Source organism: Eptatretus burgeri, chromosome 11 (assembly GCF_056783735.1).
Source record: "Eptatretus burgeri isolate ZD-2024b chromosome 11, Ebu_testis_v1, whole genome shotgun sequence".
Classification (NCBI taxonomy): domain Eukaryota; kingdom Metazoa; phylum Chordata; class Myxini; order Myxiniformes; family Myxinidae; genus Eptatretus; species Eptatretus burgeri.
This window is the reverse complement of record NC_140971.1, coordinates 7,879,509-7,898,657: the sequence shown is the minus strand read 5'-3', so window position 1 is coordinate 7,898,657 and position 19,149 is coordinate 7,879,509. Positions and strand designations below refer to the sequence as shown.

General features: G+C 41.5%; 1 protein-coding gene across 5 annotated transcripts in view; it reads left to right on the top strand.

The window, feature by feature from the left end:
* Positions 1-19,149, top strand: part of LOC147016437 (interferon-induced very large GTPase 1-like) — a 68,161-nt gene that overhangs the window by 36,185 nt on the left and 12,827 nt on the right. For 4 of the 5 annotated variants that reach the window (XM_085845084.1, XM_085845085.1, XM_085845089.1 and 1 more), the window contains one exon: positions 17,685-17,819. The exons of the other annotated variant lie outside the window; for it this stretch is intronic. In XM_085845084.1, coding sequence (XP_085701210.1) covers positions 17,685-17,819 — 135 coding nt within the window. The remainder of the gene's footprint in view (positions 1-17,684; positions 17,820-19,149) is intronic. 5 annotated transcript variants of the gene reach the window in all.

Sequence of the window (19,149 nt, the reverse complement as noted above, 5' to 3'; positions counted from 1 at the left end):
ACCCAACTTTCCAAGTCTCCAAGGTATAACCACATTCCTGTTGAGTTTCCAAGATATGTATCACATTGTGAGTTATCAAGCCAGAACCCACATTTCAAGTCTCCAAAAATATAACCATCTATCCAAGACTCCAAGGTAGAATCACAATTTCCAGAAATATAGTGGGTTTCAGTGATAGATCTCACATAGTATAACTGTGGATCATCAAGGAAATCTCCATTTTTCCAATTTTTATGGGTTTCAGTGATAGATCTCACATAGTATAACTGTGGATCATCAAGGAAATCTCCATTTTTCCAATTTTTATGGGTTTCAGTGATAGATCTCACATAGTATAACTGTGGATCATCAAGGAAAACTCCATTTTTCAAAATGTCTGAAAATTGTGAGTCTCCAAGGTAAAACTTGTATTCTGGCTCATCAAGGTATAACTTGTTCAGGGGGTATTGTCTTGATAACTCACAATGAGTACTATTGTTGCAAAACTCTTTTTCAGGACTTTGCTGGCCTCCAAGGTATAACTCTTTGGTTGGATCATCAAGGACGAACTCGTTCTGTGGGTCTTGGTCGCTCATAAGGTCTTCAACCAAGTCAACAATTTCGCTCCAAGTTGTAGCAAAAGCAGTATTTTCATTTTGTATTTCAGATACAATTTCCTGTGAGAGAAAATAATAATGTATTAATTAAGTTATTTAATTATTAAATGAGTATGCTTCAATCAAAGTTTGAAAATAGGAAAATAAAAATCTTACCTCAATGGATAAGAGGTTTGAATCCAGTTCATCAACTTGAAGGTTTAGTTCCATACAAGTCAGAGAGTTCCAAGGAACCCCAAAGTCATCCCACTCAAGGTCTTGGTCGCTCATAAGGTCTTCAACCAAGCCAACAATTTCCCCCCAAGTTGTAGCAAAAGCAGTATTTTCATTTTGTATTTCAGATACAATTTCCTGTGAGAGAAAATAATAATGTATTAATTAAGTTATTTAATTATTAAACGAGTCGATGTTTAAAAGGAAAAACTTTAGAAAAGTGGGCGTGGCTTAGAAAAAATACCTTACAAAAAGTGGGTGGAGCTTAGCAAAAGTGGGCGGGGCTTATTGAATACCTTGTGGAAAGTGGGCGGGGCTTAGCAAAAGTGGGCGGGGCTTAAAGAAAAGTGGGCGTGGCTTATTGAATACCTTGTGGAAAGTGGGCGGGGCTTAGCAAAAGTGGGCGGGCTTAAAGAAAAGTGGGCGGGGCTTAACAAAAAAATAACCTGTGGCTCAGGAGGTGGTCAAACAAGAGCATTAAGAGAAGTTTTTCATTTCGTAATGGCACAAAAGGGGTATCTTAAAAAATATAAAGATTCAAATGTTTTGTTTTTCAATATTTTAGATGGGGATTATTGTGCAAAGAAAATTAAACTATTGAAGGAATTTGAGAATGAACAAATGTTTATAGGTTCAATGAGTGAGCTAAACAATATGCATCGGTTATTTGATAAAGAGTGTCCCGAGGCTTAGACGTTTCAGATATTTCTTTAGAATCACCTTTAACAAATCTTTATCTTGTTGTATGGGTTATTTGAATAGAGAGCCCCTAGGTTAAAAGGGGAGACAAATAAATATACCTTGGGATAAAAAGGGGATTTATTTTTAGGGAAAAAAAAAGGGAATCGCTGAAAATCCCCCATTCATTTACATGGGGAAAAGTGAGCCAGAATCAGTATATTCACCCTACTCACGTGTGATCTGTGGTGCCATTTAGGGGGTTAGGTTTTATTTATTTATTATTTCCCTGGACAGAAGTTTGCGTGGCCCCATTGCCCTCTTTGTGTCTGTTGATTTGCATGGTTTGTTCCAAACTACTCATCCCATCTACCTTCTTCCCCATGTTCATTATAAACTAGAAGTTTCTCGGTAAAGCGCATTCCTCCACCACGTAATGCCTGCTCCACGAGAACTTATCGGGCCAATACATTTTTGAACTAGAATGGCACTCGGTGGAGCGCATTCCTCCGCCACGTAATGCTTGATCCACGAGAGCATATCAAGCCCAATACATTTTTGAAATAACATGCTATGCAGTACTATATCGTTTTTGGCCCTATCTTTCAATGGTGAAGAATCACTTTAAAAATTAAAAATTCTCATATCCAGATCCGGATTCGGATCTTCACCAAAATTGAAGTCACTCTTCCTTGTCACACACCAACATGTACACCAACTTTTATCCGAATCCGTCCACAACTTTTTGAGATATTGTGCTATATATTGTTTTTGGCCCGATCTCTCGATGGTGAAAAATCACTTAAAAATTCTAGTAGTCGGATCCTGATCCAGATCTTCACTAAAATCTAATCAGTTCGTCCTTGTCACACACTGAACCTGTCCACAAAATTTCATGCCGATCCGTCGACAACTTTTTGAGATATCCTGCTTACAAACAAACAGACAGAGAGTTGTGAAAACATAACCTCCTTCACCTTCGGTGGCGGAGGTAAATATCATGCTCTATATCGTTTTTGGCCCTATCTCTCAATGGTGAAGAATCGCTTTGAAAATTAAATAACTCTCGCATCCAGATCCGGATTTGGATCTTCCCTAAAATCGAATCAATTCGTCAAAAAAATCAATTCGTTTGAATCAATTCGTTCAATTCACCAAAATTGAAGTAACTCTTCCTTGTCACACACCCAACCTGTCCACCAAGTTCCATCCGAATCCGTCCATAACGTTTTGAGATATCGTGCTATATATTAGTTTAGCCCCATCTTTCAATAGTGAAGAATCTCTGAAAAAATTTGAGTCATTGGATCCAGATCTTCACCAAAATCTAATCAGTTCATCGTAGTCACCCATCCTGCCCACTAAGTTTCATGCAGATCCGGTCACAACTTTTTTTTAGATATCTTGCACACAGACAAACAAACAAACAGACAGAGAGGGGGTGAAAACATAACCTCCTTCACCTTCAGTGGTGAAGGTAATAAACCTTTTAAAATGTAAAAGAACTGAATGCAGTAAGAGACCATTTCAGCCATTCTCTGGGATGAAAGATCCCAGTGCTAGAGGCATAATCACATCCATGAGCCTCAAACGTGACAATAGTTTGTCTGTTTATATTCTTAGTCCCGTCTTTCTCAGTGAGCCCGAATCATAACTGTGGGTCAAAGATATGAACTACATTTGACAAACTACAACACTTTTGAACAGGGGTTATTCCAGGAACAGGATGCAAGTGGGAGTGAAGACCCATGTGGGGCTATCTCATTGGCTATCACCAAGCAATCAAATTTGTTTCTGTTCCAGTCAACCGTGTCCCTGTTCCAATCAAACTTTGCATTCAATAAAGGTCATGGGTGCTCAGAGGAGAGCATCGATGACCAAAAACAAAAGATGGACTTAAGAATGCACCATCATTTTTTTGAGAAAGGAGGCTGATTGAAGAGTTCATTCTCAAAATTTGCAAAATTGTTTTCTGGCATAACTCAGCCAGAAATGGACTTTTTGCAATCTTTACATCATTAAAGTTACCCACAGCTCAGTTTGCTTTCCAGGTTGAGAAATTAAGCTGCGTGACCACAACTATATCTCCATTAGAGTTAGTGACCCAGAGTCTCGAGTCCAGAGAGGAGAGCTGCAGACAGGATGGGATAAACCGATGCATAAGAGAAAGTTGGCTTTGGTGAAAGTATTTCGAGAAGGAATCAATATCAGGTGCCGTAAATATGGTGTTTCAATCCATTTGGGAGAAGGCAGTTTCAAGTCCATGGCAGTTGGCCTGTTCAAACAGCCATAATCTGCAAAGTTGAGGTTGCTCCCTTGGAATTGCCAGAGGGATATGGGCCTTGACAAGAACGTGGTCAGAAGAGCCAAGAAGGGGAGACGAAGAACAGGAATAATTGGAGGGAAAGTCCTTACCAGGTCCATGAGGGAGGATGTACAAGTTGTAGAAATCTGGGCTGTGAAGTTTATAGATTGGGTCAAACCCACAGATTTGCAGAAACCCTTTGGTGACGACCTTCCTCAGATGTGGTGACCAAAACTGAACACAGTATGAGTGAGGCTTCACTGAATTTCTACACAGTTTTAACACACTACCTATTTTGATTTATAATTTATCCCCCCGATGAATACAACCTAAACCCTGTTAGCTTTAGCTGTGCCTGCCAGCTACCTAGCACTGTGTTGTCTGCTTACCCCCATATGTATTACCATCCCCAGATCCTTCTCCTGTGTGACATGCTCCAAGATTGCCCCTTGCATCATGGAATCTCTATTTTTTATTATTCTTACCCATCCCCAGCACATTACATTTCTTTATGTGAAACTGTATCTGCCAATGTATTAAAGTATGTCGACTTTCCTGAATCTAAAAACCCCCCACATTTTCCCTCTGTGAGCCTGGTGTTGGCTTAGTGGTTAGGGTGGTGGCTTGGGATCCCAGGGTCCTGAGTTCAAGCCCCATTGGCAGCTGAATTAACACCAGGGGGTTGACTCAGCCTGTCATCCTTCCGAGGTCGTCGAAATGAGTACCAGTGTACTGGTCCCGGTGTATGCCCCGGTTAGAATAGGTGTACCATATCCCTGTGTGTCGTAAGAGGCGACCAGGGTTGGCGTCAGGAAGGGCATCCGGCCATAAAACATTGCCTCAAGAAAAAGCCCAACCCCTGCACAGCAGGGAAAAATGGCTGTAAAAACGGTCATTTTTTTATTTATTTTCCCTCTGTGCTATCTACCTTCAAGCTTTGTATTATCTGCAAATCTGAAAATGCCAATTCTTCACCCCTTTGTCCAAATAATTGCTGTAAATTATAAATAACTAGAGTTCATAGAACACGATACCCCGCACAGTGTTTACGTTTTTACAGGAGGACCCTTGCCATTCACGGGAGTTACATTTTTGAAAATCCCTGTGAACTGCAAATCCACAAATTTAGGGGGCAGTGGGGAAAATACTGTAGGATTGGGAACTTCAACTTTAAAATTTGTCCAAACTGTGCCCTTAATTAACATATTTGTGCATTGTTTTTGTGGTGTTTATTTTTATGAATAAAAGAGTTATTATTAACAACATAAAATAAAGTATTATTTTCCTCTATTAACAACATAAAATAAATTCTTATTTTCCTCTATTATCAACGTAAAATATAATTTATTTTCTTCAGTTATTAACTCTCGAGAACCCAGGTTACCTTCCAGGCATTCCTTTAAAGATCCCTTTGAAGATATGTGACATATTTCACCTGCGGTTCTAGAGGGTTAAGATTATGAAAGTTATCTTTGACGATCATGATGATAAACCTGACCCAATAATGCAATGGTGATGGCGATGTTGATGATGATGGTGATGATAAAGACGAGCTTATAGAGATGATGGTGATGATTATGTTGGAGGGGGTTATTGTGTTGACGGCCCATGTTAGTTCGGTGAATAAATGTGGGAAATAGATTGCCAATCCGAGATTATTTGAGCACATTTGACTGCAAGCCACAAACATTGCCTCAATAAATTTATTATGATAGAGCGAGTCCATGAAGCAGAAACCCATGACCGGCAAGGGCCTCCTGCACTTCATTTTTTTTTATAAAATAATGATTTTAACAGATCGTTAAAACAAAATACCGAAGTTTAGCACTTCTGATGCAGTCTTGTTCACCAACCACCCTTATGTATGAAAATAAGATGAAGTTGAGTTGCAGTTTCGGAGATGGGGCTTTTATTGATCGCGATATTGCTATTACGACAGCCTCTTCTTCACCCTGATACACATGACATGCCCTCTAATACTATATACCGATAATATATTGCATGGTTCTTGAAAGTATTATGGAGGTGAGTTGTGTTCTACAGTCTTCAAGTGTATAATTCGATGTAAATAAAGGTATAAAGAGGTTTAAAGGTGTATAAATAACCCCACCCTATCTAAAATGTTACATTAGTTACTAGCAAATACCACCCGTCACTTCACTGATGGGAATACTATGGGTGGGGTTAAAGGGAGGAGGGGAGAGAGGGGTGGGGAGCGAGGAGGGATTGGGGAAGGGAAGACGCAAGGTGAAAGGAAGGAAAGCCAGACATGTGGTGGAGCGTTAATTACGATTCATTCTGTTTCATCAAAATGATTCTGCATTGAATAACAGTAAAGATGGAAACTAAATAATGTCTGAAATCCATTTTCTACCAGATATACTATAAACACAGCCCTGAAACAAGAGGGGGAGCACTCGGGAGAGTGCAAAACCTCCGCCGCCAATACTGCTGGGTCACTCAAGTGAACCTTATATCTTATTCATTAAATATGATGTCAACAGTGCTGACAGAGTTCTAGTTCTTTTCTCCAACATTTTTTTTTTGGGGGGGGGGGGTGGTTGGAAATCACTTAAAACATGTAGAAATGCAAAAAATGAAATCGAAATTTTGTTGAAAAAAAAGTTGCAAAAATTTTTTTTTCCCTCTAACAATTTTTTTGGGGAGGGGTTGGAAATCACTTAAAACATGTAGAAATGCAAAAAAAAAATTTTCTCTAATAATTTTTTTTGGGGGGGGTTGGAAATCACTTAAAACATGTAGAAATGCCAAAAAAAAAAATTTTCTCTAACAATTTTTTTTTGGGGGGGGACCAAGTCCAAAATCTAATGGCATGATCCTTGGACCATACCTCACCCCCCCACCATGTTTCGTCGAAATCAGTCGAGGAGTTTTTCCGTAGTACTGTTCACAAACAAACAAACAAATAAAAAAACCAATGTCACCCCCAGAGTGACCAGTATCTTGCCAAAATGTGAACATGAGTGACTTATTTATTCGATTAAAGTTACTCAAAAAATAAGGGTTTCGTCGACCTTGATGCTTGACCTTTTTGTGACCTTGACCTTTATATTTTCGTACGGTTAATGGTATCTCTGCAGGACCGTTGTACATGAAATATCAAGAGATTTTGATGAAAACTGAGGAAATAAAATTTTCATGAAAAATCCGTTTTTCATCATGACGTCATCAAATGACGTCATAGCGTCAAACTTTTGACAGATCTGGAAAGCACTTATCAAGCGCTTTCATATGAGGTATTACTCGATATGGTATCTAAGATTTCAAAATTTGACCTTGGGGTCAAAAACTTTCGACCTCCAGCGCTAACCATGAAGGTCAAGGCCGATCGCCACCAAAAATTAATCAGCTGAGCGCCAGACCATGAACTATATTCCCATGAAGTTTGAAGACGATCTGATTAAAATTACTCAAAAAATAAGGGTTTCGTCGACTCCCCTGATTTGCGACAAAGTGACCTTGACCTTTGACCTTGACATTGAAAATTTTATGCGCTGAAAGGGACCTCTATAGGACTCTGGTATGCGAAGTTACAACAATTTCCAGTGATAACTGTGCTCTGCAGAATTTTTTATACGTGATTACAGACAAACAAACACAAAAAAACATACAAGCTGACTAACATATCTTACAAAAACTTCGTTTTGGCAAGATAACAAACAGAAAGGGGTGAAAACAGTAACCTCCGATCTTCGATGGCAGAGGTTAACAAACACTGCTCAGACACATCCAAAGACAAACTCCCTTCTGGACACGTCCAGAGATAAACTTTCGTCCGGACATAAATATTGCCCAGACATGTTCGGAGACAAACACCACCTGGACGCGTCCAGAGACAAACACCACCTGGACGTGGCTGGAGACAAACACTGCCCGGACGCATCTTGAGCCAAGCTGGCCAGAGACAAACACTACTCGGACAAGTCTGGAGACAATCTCCCATCCGGATATAAACACTGCCCGTACATGTCTGGAGACAAACACCGTCCAGACATAACCACCGTCCGGATATGGCCAGAGACGGACAGCGAGAGTTTAGGGAGAGTGAGAGAGGTGTTGGAGGAGGGTGCTGCACTGTATTTGAAGGGGGTCGAGCAAGGATGGGAGAGAGAGAGAGAGAGATAGAGATAGAGATAGAGATATAGATATTATGGAAGGGGAGTTAGCAGAGAGAATATGTCGTGATTTATGAACAAAACACACACACGCACACGCACACGCACACGCACACGCACACGCACACGCACACGCACACGCACACGCACACACACACACACACACACACACACACACACACACACACTTGTGCTTGGCTGATATCGGCAGTTTTTCGGGAATCGGCAGGTTGGAGTCAGTAGTCAGTGTAATTATTGACTTCAGTATCTACTGTATACAACCCAAAAACCTTGAGTTGCTTTCACTAAAAAACAACATTGTATTTGTATAAATGTTTCAGGAATATGTTTACAATAAACAATATAAACCTTAATATTTATAAAGAGTGGCATGTGAAGGGTAGTAAAAATAATTTGGCTCGGTAATTTAGAAAACATGTTCATATGACAAAGGGCATGGGAATCGAGTGTTATTTCACAACTCACTCAGGATGACAGAGCAGGAACCACTCGCTCAGGATGGTAGAGCATGAACCACACTCAGGATGATGGAGCATGAACCACTTTCTCAGGACGACAGAGCACGAACCACTCGCTCAGGATGACGGAGCACGAACCACTCGCTCGGGATGAATGAGCGCGAACCACTCACTCGGGACAAAGGAGCGCGAACCACTCACTCGGGACGACGGAGTGCAAACCACTCACTCAGTACGAAGGAGCGCAAACCCCTCGCATGGGATGACGGAACACGCACCACTCGCTCGGGGCAAAGGAGCACGCACCACTCGCTCGGGGCGAAGGAGCGCACAACACTCACTCGGGGTGACTGAGCACTCACCACTCGTTCAGGACGACGGAGCACGTAACACTCGTTTGGGACGATGGAGCGCAAACCACTCGTTCGTATGACAGAGTGCAAACCACTCGCTTGAGACGATGGAACATGCACCACTCGCTTGGGGCGACGGAGCACGAACCACTCACTTGGGGCGACGAAGCACGAACCACTTGCTCGGTGCTATGGAGCGCTTAGCACTCGTTTGGGACGATGGAGCGCGTAACGCTCGTTCGGGACGACGGAGCGCGTAACACTCGTTCGGGATGACGGAGCGTGAACAACTCACTCGGGGTGACGGAACACGCGCCGCTCGCCCGGGGCGACGGAGCACGCGCCGCTCGCCCGGGGCGACGGAGCACGCGCCGCTCGCCCGGGGCGACGGAGCACGCGCCGCTCGCCCGAGGCGACGGAGCACGCGCCGCTCGCCCGGGACGATGGAGCGTGTAACACTCGTTTGGGAGGACGGGGCATGAAGCACTCACTCAGGACAATGGAGCACGCATCACTCACTTGGGGCGATGGAGCACGCGCCCCTCGTGAAGCACATGCCACTCGCCTGGGGCGACGGAGCACACGCCACTTGCCCGGGGCGACGGAGCACACGCCACTTGCCCGGGGAAACGGAGCGCGCCACTCGCCAGGGGCGACGGAGCGTGCGCCACTCGCTCGGGACGATGGAGGAGGCGTACCTATTTGGAAAATTTAATGTAAATCAGACTCACGGTTGCTGAGAAAATGAATTTTGAAAATGCAGACATGTACATACGCACGTATATACAGCACACCTCCAACATGACCGATGGCTTAACCCCGCTTTTCGCTTCGCAAGCGCAGGGTAATTACCGTGTGTCAATAGTGTGTACATCATTCATACATGAATACGTAATGGACCATTACGTATTTTTGGAACCTCCATAAAAAAAAAATATATATATATATATATATATATATATATATATATATATATATATATATATATATATATATATATATGTAGTGTTTTTACCCTGATATACCAGTATGAGCCCACCAATGTTTTGGTGTTGTAAAAAGTCGATACTGATAGAGCCTATGTCTGTCTATGTGTTTGTCTATCTTCTGTTTGTGGTGGCCGCTTCCCACACTGCGCTTGAAAAGCTGCACATGCAGGCAAAGCTCAACATTCACTTTTCAAATGATGGGAGAACAGGCATGAATTAGATATCTGTGATCACAAAGCGATCACCAAGGGTAGGCCTCCACCGACTTAGCCTTGGGGATCGCTCCTGGCTTACCTTTGGCACACGATCCAATATTGGCCATTTTTTTTTTCGGACCACTACATAACCTTGATCTTCAACATTTCAGAATGGAGCATAAATTAATAAAATGTATCCCCATCTACAATCTATCCATAAAACTCAACATCATGAAAACTGGAGGAAAATTATTCAAGTTGTGATCAAAAAGATGTTTTTTTGTTTATTAATCAACAATCCGAAAATGTAGGTCAACGACACAAATCAAATATCAGGTGCACAACTTCAGTGCAGGTACATTATTATGATGCAAGAATATTCTGGAAGGCCAAGAGGTCTTTGATATTCCACATTGGCAAAATTGAGTGACGACAAAAAACACATTTGTTTTATTTTCAGACCGTTGTTTCACCTTGACTGAACTCGGAGGGGTATGATGTAGATTGTAGATGAAGTGTAAATGTGCTATGCTCTAGGCTATCTAGGGAGGGCAATTTGCTTCTGATCAGCCAAACATTCACTTTTTGGTGAAAAAAATGTTAAAATGTCTATAATTAGGTCATGGCCTTTACAATTAGGTTCAGGTCAAATAAAATTATGTCAACCCTTCATACATTGTATTCCCATTATCGATGCAAAATTTCATTCTGAAAGTCCGAGCTGGCTCTGAGATACAGCTCGGAAATTGGCAGGAAAAGGGGAGAAAAAAAAACATAAATGGTGATTTTGTATTCCTAGTGGTGTAAGACGTTGACATTTAACCCGGAGGGGTATGATGTAAATTGTAAACTAACCATAAATGCGCCTTACGCTAGGCTCTCTATGAAGGGAAATTTCATTCTGATTGGCCAAACCTTAGTCGAGTTTTGGTGAATAATATTAAAATGTCTATAATTAGGTCAAGGTTCAAAAAACTTGTAAACTCCGCATATATTCTATTCACATTATTTATGCAAAATTTAATTTTAAAAGTCCCAGCCGGCTCTGATATACAGCTCGGAAATTGGGAGTGCAGGAAGAAAAAAAAATGGAAATAAAAAATAAATGGTGGTTTAGTGCTCCTGGAGGTCGAAGAAACACTGGGGTACCATTAATAATTGGGGGCACTAATTGTAGAAACAAACTCTACAACAGCTATAAGCCTCCCCCAATCCTCCAGAGGGAGGCTAAATCATGGTGATGCCAAATTTTATTTTGCAAGCAGAATAGTCTACTCTTTTTAGACAAAGCCAATCTCCACAACCTGATGTTGCACCACCATTTTGTGGTGGGTGGTATAAGTAGCTCAGAGCTTTGGCCCTGAGTGAAACTAAGAGTTCAACATAATTAACCATTTTAAAGTCCATTAAATAATTTAAATTGATAGATTAAATTAAACTTTTCCATCGCTGGGCCAGATACTTTTGCTTGCTTTTCCAATTATTGGGGATGGATATTTTTGCTCGTACTATACGAGAAAACTGCACTTAATTTGGTGTGTGTTGAAGCAAAATAACTGTTTAATAATGCTGCCATCTCACTTTCATTACCAACCAATCTTTCCATGCTATTCCTCAATGGGCTCAACCTTCAATGGTCTAAAGAAGTTCAAAACCTTTTACCTCTGATGGACTGAAAGAATGCCTTACTATTATGTTAATATTCTTGGCCATATTCTCCTTGTACTCAACCTGAGCAGCAAGTAGTGTTATAGTGACGAGAACCAGAAGAAAAGTAGCAACTTGGCCGTCAAATTAAAGAGCAATGTGGTTACTGTTAAAAACAACGAGTAAAGCATGAATGTCGTCACAAATGATAGAAACGGCAGATTTATACAAACTGAATTGCAGCATCAACAAGGGCAACATCGAAAGCAAAGGCAGAAGCATGAAGTATCACAACATGTAGAGTTAAGAACAAGGGTATGGAGGAAATAATATAACTGAGCATCTCGAGAAATGGAGAAAGTGCTGGGAGATTATGAGTATGAAGATCAGTAGACCAAAGACTCAATATATGGATCGTTTGTTTGACCCTCAGGAAGAGAATCGGGGTGAAGGTGTAAAGATTATGGGTGAAGATCTGGAGAAAGTGAGGAGCTTCAAGTATCTGGGGTCAGTGATGGCAGAAAATGCAAATGGAGATTAAATAATAGATTTGTTCTGGTTGGAATAATTGGAGGAAGGGCAGTGGAGTGTTGTGTGATGTAAAAGTATCACTGAAACTGAAAGAAAGAATTTACAAGACAGTTGTGAGACTGGCTTTGTTACATAGTGCAGAAACTTGGGCAACATCAAATAAAGAGGAACAGAATTGGGATGAAACTGAGATGTTTATGCTAAGATGGATGTGTGGAGTGACAAGAAAATATCAGAAACCCAGCTCATCAGGGGGTCAGTGAAGATTGTGGAAGCATGGAAGAAAGTAGCTGAGAAGAGATTGAATTGGTTGGGCCATTTAATGAGGAGAGAGAGAAAAAGCATGTGGTTAGGCGAGTGATGGAGAAGGGACTACGAGAAGAAGAAGGCTCAAACATCTGGGGCCTCCGTTCTAATCTGACAGATCTCTCGATCCAGCCCATTGCCAATAAACTAGACCTCATTTGTTTAACAGAATCCTTCCTCTCACAGGATGCCCCTGACTCCTTACTGGCTCTACCTAACAATTGTCTCCTCCAGTTTGATCGACCTGAATCCCGTCCTGGTGGAGGAGTTGCGATGTACACCAAAAACTCAATTTCTCACACTTCGTTTGCTGCTCTTGCACCTCCCAAATGCCAGGAGTACCTCAGGCTGTGACTTCCCCTCTGCTACCACCTCATGTTTGGCTGTGTGTTGTACCGTTCTCCCAACAGTGACAACTCTATCTCCATCTCACTCTCCGACGACATGGACCAACTTTTAATCACTCATCCCAACTCTCTCTTCCTCATATGTGGTGACTTCAATTGTCACCAGGCTAATTGGCTGGGTTTGGTTCCTCTCTAACCAGGCATGGCACTTCTGCAAAGGACTTCTGTGACTCTATGGGTCTGGCTCAATCTGTGAACTTTCCCACCTGGATTTCTTAAAATGGAAAATCTTCCCTTTTGGATTTGGTGATAACCAACTGCCCCACCAATGTATTTTGCTTATCCTCTGCCCTAATTGGCTCTTCTGATCATGTGTTTGTGAAGGTCAACATTTCTCTGGCCATTCTCATAGAAGAGCCCTTGCACCAGGGAGTCTGGCAGTTCACTCAGGCAAACTGGCAGAGACTGCAAGCAGCCAATGCACTTCGGGACTAGTTTCCTACATCTACCTCCACTGATATTAATTCAGCCTGGGAATTCTTCCAGAGAAATGTGCTGTCTCTTATGCACAGATTCATCCCATGCTCTGCTGCTCTTGCACTTCTTCTCTCTGCCCTTTTTACCCTGTCATTTACCCAAGGTCATCTTCCATCTTCTTGGAAATCAGCCAACCTCACAGCATTACAAAAAAGGTGCAAAAATGGATTGCCTTAACTACAGACCAATTAGCTTGCATCCAATCATCAGCAAGGTCATGGAATATATCATCACAGTTTACATAAAATCATTCCTTTTCTCCAACAGCCTCATCTCAGATCATCAATTCGGATTCAGACCTCGTCACTCTATCTTGGACATGCTGCTTCCACTCCCAAAACAATGGAGGAGGCTGTCATTATCAGTCTTGAGACCAGGACTGTCTCTCTGGACATATCTCAAACTTTCGATACAGTTTGGCATCCTGTCTTGCTCGACAAACTGTCTGCCTGCGGAATCCAAGGCCAACGCTACTCTTGGATTCCTGAGTTCCTCCACTCTTGTAGCCAACATGTGGCATGTAACGGAACCCTTTCTTCTCCTTCCTTGTTAAGGCTGGAGTCCCCCAAGCAGTGTTCTCAGCCCCACCCTATTCCTAATATTAATTAGTGATCTCACTGAATCGATGATAAATCCTCTTTATCTGTTTGCTGATGACTCCACTCTATGCCATGACATCCTTCATCCTTCATCCTTCTGGCAGTCAGGCAGCAGCCTCTTCCCTCCTCCTCAGACCTTGACAAAATCACAAACTGGTCAAACACTTGGAACATGACTTTCAATCCTGAGAAATCCCACACCATCTCTTTGTCTCTGTCTCCTTCTCTCCATTCCATAAACCCTCCCATCTACTTTCTCAATAACCATCTCAAAGAGGTTCAGTCACTCAAACTCCTGTGTCTCACTATCGGCTAAGATCTTTCTTGAGCAAACCACATTTTAAAGTTGGCCTTCAAAGCCAACTGCAGACTGGGCATCTTCCATTGTGCAAAGTCCTTCCTTGGCACACCTGAACTCCAACCCACCTACAAGGCTTTCATCCGCAGCGTGATGGCATACTGCACTCCCCTGTCTGGGCTGGCTCCCCTACCTCACATCTTGCTCAGCTTGATGCCATGGAAACCATGGCATTCAAGATCATTAGATTCTCTCACAATGAAGTTGTCCATGGGCCTATCACTTTGAAATCGTCGACAGGTTGGTGGTCTCTTAGTCTTCTTCCGCCTCATTTCTAGTCTTGCACTCTCTGCCCTCTTCCTGCTCTGTTCGTTCCTCCCCCCCCCCCCACAACCTCAAGTATCTTCAGGATGCACGCAGTCCACCAGCAACCTCTTCCTTGTGAAACTGCTCAAATCCAGAACCACTGCTCACCTCCACTCATTTATACCTCTCTTTCTCGCCTGTGGAACCGCCTTCTACACTCTCTTCAATCTCATTCTGACCTCCCGGTCTTGAAGACGGCTGTTCACCACCACCTCAGATCATCTCCCATCAAAAGCCTTTTTTATCCTCACAGCATTACAAAAAACTGTACCAGCGTTTGTTTTCTTTTTTAAACTGTACACCCGTTAAACCACCCCCACCCTTTCCAAAATTTTGCTAATACAAGAGCAAGTTCTGAAGTTCTGTAACAGTAACAATAATGGTGAAACAAACCTGAACAACATCACATCAAACATCATGAAAGAGATTAAAAAAAAAATTACCCCCGTGCGGGAGTGACGGTCATCTTCTTCTTCTTCTTCTTCTTCTTCTTTCGGCTGCTCCCGTTAGGGGTCGCCACAGCGGATCATCCGTATGATCCGCATAGTGATTTGGCACATGTTTTACGCCGGATGCCCTTCCTGACGCAACCCTGGTCACCTCTAACGACACAGGGATATGGTACACCTATTTTAACCGGGGTATACACCGGCCCAGTATACTGGTACTCATTTCACCGACCTCGGAAGGATGACAGGCTGAGTCAACCCCCTGGTGTATTAATTCAGTGGCCCAACGGGGCTTGAACTCAGGACCTTTTCGATCCCAAGCCACTGCCCTAACCACTGCGCCAACACCAGGCTTTCGGGAGTGACGGTCATCTCTGCGAGAAATAATACCACAAGTTCTCAATGTTCAGTTATGACCGAAGACTACTGCGCAGCTCAAACTGCACAGTTTGGTTAAAGATGACTTGGCATTTTGGCGCCCGTGCATGAAATTATATTTTGAAAATAAATGCAGACGTTTACATTTCGGGTTTTGAAACTTTTGCACCTTCGGCGGAAAATGTATAAATATAATATACAAGGTCAGCTGCTATGCAATGACACATTTCACTAACTTTTACCATGCCCAGTAGAGAATATATAGCCTCCTGAAGGTAGGGCAGTTTTTGCAAAGTTTGAAGTCACGTGACGCGAAAACGAAAGTGAAATTCGAAAATCCGGCCTGACCAAATTTAGATATTGTCCCATAGATTCATATGCCACAATCAAATTCAAGATTGCTTGAGAAATGAAGGAGGAGATAGATTTTGAAAATCATTTTCGCATTTTTTGCCAACTTTGAGGTCACGTGACACGAAAACGAAAGCGAATATCGAAAATCCGGCCCGACCAAATTTAGATATTGTCCCATAGATTCATATGCCACAATCAAATTCAAGATTGTTTGAGAAATGTAGGAAGAGATAGATTTTGAAAATCGTCATTTTCGCATTTTTTGCCAACTTTGAAGTCACGTGACATGAAAACGAAAGCGAATATCGAAAATCCGGCCTGACCAAATTTAGATATTGTCCCATAGATTCATATGCTACAATCAAATTCAAGATTGCTTGAGAAATGTAGGAGGAGATAGATTTTGAAAATCGTCATTTCCGCATGGAAATCGTCATTTTCGCATTTTTTGCCAACTTTGAAGTCACGTGACACGAAAACGAAAGCGAATATCGAAAATCCGGCCCAACAAAATTTAGATATTGTCCCATAGATTCATATGCTGCAATCAAATTCAAGATTGCTTGAGAAATGGCGGAGGAGATAGAATTTGAAAATCGGCATTTTCGCAACTTCAAAGGCCTCGTGACCTTGACCTTGACCTTCGGTGACCTTGAAAGTCATACCATCGTGTACGTCTCATCGACCTCTATCAGGATCACTAATGACCAGATCTCCCGCTTCAACTTCATTGTGAACGGACGGACGGACGGACGGACGGACGGACGGACGGACCCATATTACCCTTTCTCTCACCAATATTATTAGGTCATTGGAAATGACCTAAAGATTAATAAACCATTTCCACAGCAAAACAAAAACCAAACACAGACATCAAGTGTTTCCTCTCAGAGGTTTGTGATTCCATGAAAGATTTGCTGGTTCTTGATTGAAGTACTTTTGGATCATATAATCTCTGTGAGGAAAATGTTCAAAACTTTTCCAATGATCTGAAACTTGTTATTGAAGATTTGGAACATCAACTGATCAAAGAGTTTCCTAGTTGTGAAGGTGATGATGTTAAAGGAAGACTTTCTGAACTTCCCCTTCAACCGCTTGAGCAGCTGATCGAGTGCATTGGGTTTTGTGGTTATCAGTGTCCATTTTGTAGTGAACCCTGTGAGAATGGGGGACCTGGACACATGGAGCACCAGTGTGAGCTTCACAAGCCCCAGGGATTAAACACATATCATTTTATTGATCCTGAAAAGCTCGTCTGTGAAGTGTGTATGACTAGCGGAGCAGGAAATCTCTTTCCATAACTGTGATACCAAGGGTAAATTGCGCCCCCACAAGGATTTAATTATCAATCTTTTAACGATTACTACTCCTTGTGGACAATCCCAGCTGATACCACACTGGAAGCCTCGTCCTACTGGAAGTGGGCTGTTGTGGAATTTTGCCTTTGACTGACTCGGTGTAAATCCTATTACTCAAATTTGCGTTACACAATTAATCCGCTGTCCACAACGAAAAGTACATTTCATCAAAGAACTTTTATTTTGTGGTACCACGGAGTCCAAAGCACTGAGATGTAAACATCCCAATGATTTGCACTAAGCTAAGATTACATTTCCTGGCATTTATATGCTTTTGTGGGAGCGGAGGGGTCTGATAAGCATTAGGCAAAATAACTCCAACTGCAATACGTGTCCACTGGGTGAAAGAGAATGACAAAATCATGGCAAAAGTTGCAGTGTTATCAACCAGGTCACCTTGTTTCATAGTAAGACATTCCTTTTATCAACATTTAGGTCAAAAGACTCTTGGGTAAAGGGAAACATAACTGACAGCCGATTCGACTATAGCATAAAAATTAAATTTATAAAACACCAGCAACAATTATAATTGAGAGTACATGAATATAATTATTTTTTTCTTCCACAGGGTCTTCTGCAAGTTCAATGAGCAATTGGCTGAATTCTCAAATGCCAAACCTGCAGATATTCCTGATTACTTGAGGAAGATAACCTGGAAGGACATGAAGATGGATCTTGAGAAAATCGACAAGAAGAAGATTGAGTGAGTGCCATTTTAAAAAATAAATCGACACCAGATGTGTAAAAGCTCATAATTCATTCAACCACATCATTTGTTTGATTTTCAGTTGCTGAAATAATTAGTTAAGTTCTGTATTTTTCTGAGGTTCTGAGGCAAGGGAGAAGAGAGAGGGAGAGGGAAGCAAGGGAGAAGAGAGAGAGAGAGAGGGAGGGAGGCAAGGGAGAAGAGAGGGAGGGGGGGGAGGCAAGGGAGAAGAGAGTGAGACAGACAGACAGACAGACAGAAGGGAGAAAAGAGAGAATGAATAAGTATAAAAAATGTTGTATAATTTGTCTTTGATACAAAATCCAACCTCAAGAGAAAAATTTGATCGGTTCATCATGAAGAAGATGATCAGTGCTAAATTGAGACTTGGGCTTGGAAATTCAAAAAACTTATAGGCTCTAATGATGTCATTAAGATTGAAGAGCAATTAGCTGATGAATTACATAAACTAATAATCACAAAGTTTAATAGAAGGAAGATCTATTCCAAAGAAGTTGATTATATCTGGTCTGCTGACTTGATTGAACTCAATAATGATAAGAGGTACAAGTATGCTTTAACCGTTATTGATTTGAGGAGTAGATTTGCGTGGGTTGTTCCTTTGAAAAATAAAAGAGGTAATACTCTTACGTTCGCCTTCCAACAGATATTTACTAAAAGCAAGGGAAAACCTAAAAAAAAATTGTGGACTGATGAGGTCACAGAGTTCTACAACAAAAGATTCATGAATTTTCTTAAAGATAACGGTATTGCATTATACAGTACCTTTAATGAAGGAAAAGCGGTTGTTATTGAGCATTTCAATCACACTTTAAAAGAGACTATACAAAAAATTCACTCAACTCGGTTCTCAACAATGGTTATCTTTAATTCAGGACATTGTAGATGAGTACAATGATATGATTCATTCCTCAACAAAATCCAAGCCATCAGAAACATTTACAAAATTAGAATTTGAAAAAGAGATTAATCTGAGAAAGCCTGTTCAAAGTTGGTGATATAGTAAGAATATACAGGTGGAAATCTCATTTTGACAAAAGATAATACTAAACGATGGATGAATGAACTTTAAAAATTGTTGATGTAATAGATACATTTCCTTGGACTTGCAAATTATATGATTTAAAAGGAGAAGAGATTTTACGTTCATTTTATTTATAGGAATTACAAAATACAAAGATAATAAATTTGAAATAAAAAAAAATTCAAAAATTGATTTCACCCCATTTTTGACTCGGCCCACATAAACCACACCCACACAAGCCACACTCACACACAACATCCACATCCATCATATCCACATCTA